The 7,433-nt window shown below is 35.8% G+C and overlaps 1 protein-coding gene across 1 annotated transcript in view; it reads right to left on the reverse strand.

The window, feature by feature from the left end:
* Positions 1-1,646: 1,646 nt before the first annotated feature.
* SCN2A (sodium channel, voltage-gated, type II, alpha subunit) overlaps positions 1,647-7,433 on the reverse strand; it is a 79,173-nt gene continuing 73,386 nt past the window's right edge. Inside the window, exons 26-27 of the mRNA XM_010567438.1 lie at positions 6,287-6,557; positions 1,647-4,988 (exon numbers count right to left, since the gene is read on the reverse strand). Coding sequence (XP_010565740.1) covers positions 3,793-4,988; positions 6,287-6,557 — 1,467 coding nt within the window. The 3' untranslated portion in view covers positions 1,647-3,792. The remainder of the gene's footprint in view (positions 4,989-6,286; positions 6,558-7,433) is intronic.

Genomic DNA, 7,433 nt, shown 5'->3' on the forward strand with positions numbered 1-7,433 from the left:
CCTTCCCCTCCACAACACTACCCGCCCAGCCATAACTTCGGTCCTTAACTTACAAAATTTCAGATTCTCTCAACTCTTTGTGTCTTAGACCCTACCCTGACAACTGTTTTTTCATAGGCAGAGGTAAAAAATCCGATTGCAACACTACGGTCTAAATGCTTGCTACATTAGTATAGCAACACTCATTTTTGGAGTAAACAATCTCAACGGAGCATTGGTGGTTGAAAACTGTGGAGAGAAGAGATGAAGGACACCATCCTACTGCTCCATTTAGAAGCATTTCTGCTGGGGTCCACACCCAAAGCTGAGACTTTTGCATCACATACATGATTGGGTACGTCTGGTTTTCCTGAGGGTCTACAGAGATCTGTGTCTGCACACCTATGATGATTATTGGAGTTTCTGCATGTTTTCCTTAGCTTTTAATTTGTTCAGTGTATCCCATCTTCAAGGCATTACTTTACAACAGAGAAAATTTCTTTTTAGAAATAGCACTCAAATGTGATTGCTACCCAAAAATTTGGCTCTCTTGCTTTCAGAGTTGCAAATGCTGTTTTATTCAGAACCAGCTGTAGCATGTTTTACAGGATCAGAGATGACTTTGCAACAATATAAATGAAATACCATTTTAATGCATTGAGAAGATAGTCATATGTCATAGTCGGAAGAAAGCCTAATGACAATTTCTTGTCCCCCATTTTTTCATTAAACTGTTTTGTGTCTCAAAGTATAGGAAGCCCTGCTAGGGGAAAAAGAAATACTTTGATACCAGGCTTTTTTCCAACATACTTCCAAACATTGCATGAGGGATGCTGTAAAGTGGTGATTAGGTAATTTTCATTACAAGAGTGACACAATAAATACTTATTTATATTATTTGCCCCCAAATTCAAAATTCTTCTCAGTTCCACTGCCACCACTCTTGCAATGCCTGTTCTCCACCTACCTCCCGTATTCTGCTATCAGTCAGCCCTTCCACAGGCACCTACGCATCACTTGATGTGTACGCCAGCTCCCTGATAGTGAAAAATACTGTCTGTAAATTCACCATAGAAGTTTAAAATTATAGTATTTTTCACATTGTAATTGCATTCAGCACCCTTAGACTAAAAAAAAACCCTACGAATTTAATGCTTTACTAAAACTTTCAGCAGTTTCTGACTTCCATCCCTCATGTCCTAAAAGCAAAATAATAACTTATAAATATTTTACAAATTATGTAGTAAACAACGTTTTTCTTAAAACACAAAGATAATGCTTCACTTCAAATGTAAAATATCATTGAAATTATACATACTGGTTTGCAGCCTTGATAGCTAGACAATTTCTTTAACATCTTTTTTTCTAGTTGTCTCAGAATACCTGACATGAAAAAGTGGGCGTCATGTACACATAATCATTATCCTAATAAAGAATAGTTTTAAATAGTATTTATAACCTGAAGAGTGTAAGTAAGTGCAAATCATATGAAAGATCTTTCTGAAAGTGTAGGGCTTCAGTATTTTACTTTTCAGAAATCTATTATTATAATGAGTTTTAATCACTACTCCTTATTTCTATCACTTTATAAATTCATATTTTATTTTCATAGCACCTCTTGATAGCCAATAGTTTCTAGTGGTGAAAAAAAAGACAGAACAATTAAATACAATAAAAAATGAAGTCTTTATTCTTTTGGCTCAACCGTAATGTGGTTTACTGTTCTTTATGGTAATAGCATTTTCCTGCATGCAGTTCACCGACACACAAGTCAATATTTTTGTAAAAGGAGGAGTCAACATTGAATTTTTGCTTGTGTAAGAAACACAAAATGTCCTGATGTGATCAATTATACAAGTTTTCTATTTAATTCCTGTGGAAAAAAAACATTGTGGTTCCCATATTATATTTAGAACAGTTCTAGTGCAGCATGAATCAACAAGAATAAGAATAGTCTATGTAAACAAACACCGGTAAAGATTTAATGAATAAAAAGACTACCTTGAAACTTCTGATGCAGGCAGTGCTAGAATTTTAAACAAATCTTCCCCACCACATTTCAATTACAAGTTATATCTATTTGGAAGCAAGTGCATTTTGGACTCAGTTTGAAACTTATTTCACATTAAAATATGTGCAAAAATACAGTACTAATAAAAAAGCAGAAACCTAAAGCTACCCCATTCTTTCCTTTGTTTCTTATTTTGTGAAGTTCTTGAATTAAAAAGTGCTATGGATAGAAAGTAACAAAAGTGACAGTGACATCAACCTGAAGATAATTCTCATTTCTTATTTTATGTACAAAATGCTGAAAAATAAAATAAAATGGTATTTTTTACAATATTTATATTTTCTTAGAAAATTCTATCCATGTATTTTTCAACAGATTAAGCAGTTTGCAACATACCCTGTACAGTCTGACTATACACCGTACAGTAGTCACTTAAAATTTTAGAATGCAAAGCAAGAAGCTCTTAAATAGCTGCAAACTATTGCTTGATGTCATGAAAGAACGATGGCCGATTGAACAATTTGTTTCACTTAACCACTGAGATATGGCTTCCCATATTAGACTTTTAACAGTGGAAGGAGTAAAATTACAGCAGCAAAGGCAAGATAAACATGCATCGGTGATAGCTTCCAAACTATCTATAATGGTACAGAATACTTCATATTAGCTGTTGAAAGCTTGCAAACTACACTTACTGTGGTACATATTTGATGCAATAAATATTGTGCACAGGTCATTATTTGTTTGCTCAAACATGCACCACGGGATAAAATAACTATTTACATAGACGGTACTTTTTTAATCAACACATACAATGTCAACCTTGCTGAGAGCAGAAGATGGCTAAACAATACTGCAGGGTGAGGCAGAACAACTTCATAATCCTTAAGTTTTGTGGGTTTTTGGTAAATTCAATTTCCCAAGTTCAGGTAAGCTGTTTTCTACAGAAGAATACTTAAAAATGGACTCTATGTCCCTCAGTAAATTTTTTATGCAGAGTTCGTTCAACTACAGTTAAATGACTAATGAAAAAATAAAACATCTGTTCTATTATTGTAGACTCTATGGGACTTTACAGGCACATTAAGATTTGTCTGGATGAGATACTAGATCGATACTGTTGTTAAAGCACCTCAAAATATAGAGCCACCCTGAAACATGGAAGTAGTCAGACTCTGCTGCTTTGTGCGACGTCATGTTTTTCCATGCATGAACTACAAGTGCAGCATGCCTTCATGCAAATCATTTCTGTCTGTACATTATAGAGAATCCGAGAGTAGAACACCTGGTTCTCATACCCCTTTCCCCAACATAAAACCCATTTACAAAAATAGTCACATATAATAGTAAACAACTTGTGAATTAAAAAATGATAAGTTCACCAACACTGATTTTTGTAAAAATATGGCAAATGTGGCTGTTGAAATGCAAACAGTGGATACAATTTTTGTACTGTGTGTTTCATGTTAAACGCAGAGATTCATACGTTCGCACCTTTTTTTTTTTTTAACTGGTCCCTACAATCTGATTGGCCATTTTATCTTCTCTTCAGCAGTGTCAGCTGGTAATAAAAACAACAACCTCCTGTCAAGATGTTACCCTGTTTTACAGAGTTGCAGTTTGATGACGAGGGGTCACTGTCTTGTTATAGGCACTGACCTTTTATATATATATATATAATTATATATATATTTATATATGTAAAAACTGTCAGTTTGGCATGTACCTCCTACAGGAGTCCTGTTGACACAAATACATACTTTCTCAGGCTGTAAACAGTTTATCACAAACAGAATTCTGTGTTACTTTTTACTTTCCCTGCTGTCTTTACCTTTATCTTCTTTTTCTGATTTGTCTTTTTCATATTTATCCTTGTCTGGCTTTGTTACACTATCATAGGATGGTGGGGAGGTTGTGGAGGGGGTCATATCTGTTTTTTCTGGAGTAGAGTTCTCATTTAGTTTATCCATAATCATATCTTCTTTCATGGGCAGATCGTCCTCATCTTTACCTTTATCCTGATTAAATATACATGAAACTTTTTTGACTTTTTGCCTTAAAAGATGACGTCTGAAAGCACGCTGAATAATGACAGCAGATACCTCCTCCTGTTTGCGTTTTAATGTGGTTGTGATTGGTTCATAGGAGACTTTTGAAGGATTGGCTGCCATAAACCGATCTTCCATCTGTATTCTGAGGGCATCCATCTCCCCACTTTCCCCCAAAACACGCTTTGTGAAAGCAAACAAGATGTCAAGGCAGTGAATTCTGTCGCCGCTTACCATGGGTAGATCCATTGCAATAAGCTGGACTTTGTTTGGTTTTGCTATAAGAAGAGGAGGATCTAATGAAGCTGCAAAATCTGATAGCTTACTGAACTCTATGAATTGTGTTGCATCGGGATCAAACTTCTCCCAGACTTCATAGAACATCTCAAAGTCATCCTCGCTCAAGGGTTCAGCACTTTCTTCAGTAGCAACACTGAAGTTCTCCAAAATCACAGCAATGTACATGTTCACCACTACCAGAAATGATATGATAATGTAGCTGACAAAGAAGAAAATCCCAACGGAAGGGTTGCCGCAGTCGCCTTTAACGGAGCTCCCTGGATGATCTTTATGGGGATCACAGTCTGGCTCCCCACTGTTAAGAATTGGGGCTAGCAAACCATCCCAGCCAGCAGATGTGGTAATTTGAAATAGGCAGATCATGCTGTTGCCAAACGTTTCAAAGTTGAACATGTCATCAATCCCAACTTCCCTCTTAACATAGGCGAAGTTGGACATGCCAAATATCGCATAGATAAACATGACCAAGAACAGCAGCAGACCAATGTTGAACAGAGCAGGAAGAGACATCATCAAAGCAAAAAGCAGAGTGCGGATTCCCTTAGCGCCTTTAATGAGACGCAGGATTCGACCAATTCTGGCAAGTCGGATGACTCTGAATAGTGTGGGGGACACAAAATATTTCTCAATCATCTCAGCTAAGAACATACCTGTTGAAAAACAAATTAGTAAAGAATATTATTAGATTTAAAAACCACTGCTAAAGATTTATCCTACAAACACTGTAGAACTTTAAGAAGAATAGGATATTTAAACAGATTTTAGAAATTAGCCATTCAGTTGTTTTTACAAAACCTTTACAGTTTGGTATGTTTTGGAAACCCATAAATCCCAATAGAAATTCTAAAGTAATTTGCAGGGTAATAAAAAAAAAAACTACATCAATGACATTTCTAAGTGTTAATTGTATGACTAACTATGCAAAAAGACACACAAATACACAAAATCAATCTTTTTCAGGACAAACTGATAACTAGTGTATGAAGACTAGCAAATGCTGAGACCAGAAGAATAGCTTTCTGTTTAACTGTAACAAAAATAATTTCAGTTAATCTGAAGAAAGATCATATTCATAGTAGTATTAAAATGCCACCTAATCAAGTTATGGTATTCAAAGAAAATATGTATGTTTGAAGGAAACTGCAACTTCTTAATCACACATGAAATAACATGACTACAAGTTTAGTATTAATGACACAGCAATTCCAAACATAAACAAACTGATAATAAAAAGGCTTCTTAGAACTCACTGAAGAGTAGAAGAATTGAGCATTATATTATGTGCCTCAAAGCAGAAAAATAACTACATCCTGTTTCCATTAAAAAATGGCAAACCCAATTTGCATATTAAGGAGTTCTGAGAAGTTAAAATGACAGAATTTTTACACAAGTTCTTTCAGGTTTTCTGCTCTAGATAAAGCAAAGATTAGTGGAACCGTGTATTTATTACTACATCTGCTTCACCTCTGCTTCTCTGGTTGCTCGCTCTAGCTCAGGCATAAACCTCCCAGGATCAAACAAAACTCTGAAGTAAGCTGAGGGTTTTACCCTGCTGTCTGGGGTGCTTGCATGCTAGCCTAACAACAGTCCCACAGATTTTGCTCTTGGATTTTGGATTGCTAGACTCTTTTCCTGCAACTGCCACTGTTAGTTTATATCAAAATCGCCTTTCATATATGGGTTTCTTTCTACACCGTGGAATTTCTACTGAATTCAGAATAAAGATCTAATTTCAACTAATAGAAAAGTGAGAGTGTGTGAAACCTATTGCTAAAAAATTTACCATACTGTTCAATTATTTTATGGATAATATGAAATCAGAAGAAAGAAAAATGGTGGTCAGACTTTATAGTGACAATGTTGATCCAAAATATAAATAGACTTTACATGCCAAAAATGTTTCAGTTTCCACAGAATTAGCCATTTCATAAAAATGAATTGTTCTTACCTACTATGGAGAGAATGACAACCACAAAATCAAAAATATTCCAGCCTATAGTAAAGTAGTAATGGCGAAGTGAAATCAATTTCAGGACACATTCTCCAGTGAAAAGTACAATAAACACCAGGTTAATCCAATATAAAATGTTTTCCATGTCTTCACTCTGATCATCTGTTTCTACCATCATTGTGACCATGTTAAGGCAGATAAGTATCATGATACTGATATCAAATGCTTGTTTTGTTACAAAATCAAAGACCATGCCTTGGAATTTGTTCTGAGGGAGAAAAATAAGATTCATTACAATATGCATTAGGTAAAATTTCTTTTTCAAAATTGTTAGAAATTATTGAAATCTAGTATGAAGGGGATTTCATGTTCTCCATGAAGTTCTCCATTGTTGTGAATTTTCCAGTTTGTACACGTAAACACAAATTAAATAGAAATGCAAATACTGTGTTTATAAGCATTGAAGGGATGATTTCAAAATATGCATGGTGCATTTGTTTTTAAAGTTGCAAAGGAGACTTTGCCACCCTGAACCAGTTCACTGTAACCTTTTGTGACACAAACTATTAACTGAACACTTAGTTTGGCAGAATTTGAAAAAAACTAAGTGAAGGGTGGGTAGAATGTAAGCGGGCTGAGAGTTAATAGCACTTCATTTGTCAGAAAACTTACAAAGTTTTTGAGCCCCAAGTTCAGTGCTCTTCATGCCACCAAAATTGCCTTTAAAATATCTTCCATTTTTCAGCAATAGAGAATTTACTGATGGCTGGACTGGCCACTGAGCAGGTTCCACAATCCAAAGCAGAACTGCAGAGATGGAATCACTCTCTGCCCCAGCCAAACCCTGCTCTGTAGTGCTAGGGTAGCCCTGCTCAGGAGAGCAAACCATTGTATGGATTGTGCAACAGGAATGTGAGGGGCAAAAGGCCTTTTTTTCAGGCAATTAGATATGGTAGCTTGCCCCCATACAACAGTTTCAGAGTCTTCCTCGATGATTGAAAAGGCCTGTGCCCTAAGGCTTTCACATATTTTGACAAATACACTGCCACATTTAATTCTAGGTTCTAGTCCAACCAGTGTTTTGAAAAAATGCCACATAAAATGTCATTGCCATCAGCAGAGAGAAAATGGGGGGGGGGGGGGG

The sequence above is a fragment of the Haliaeetus leucocephalus genome, unplaced genomic scaffold (genome assembly GCF_000737465.1).
Source record: "Haliaeetus leucocephalus isolate CR32 unplaced genomic scaffold, Haliaeetus_leucocephalus-4.0 Scaffold1, whole genome shotgun sequence".
NCBI classification, from domain to species: Eukaryota; Metazoa; Chordata; class Aves; order Accipitriformes; family Accipitridae; genus Haliaeetus; species Haliaeetus leucocephalus.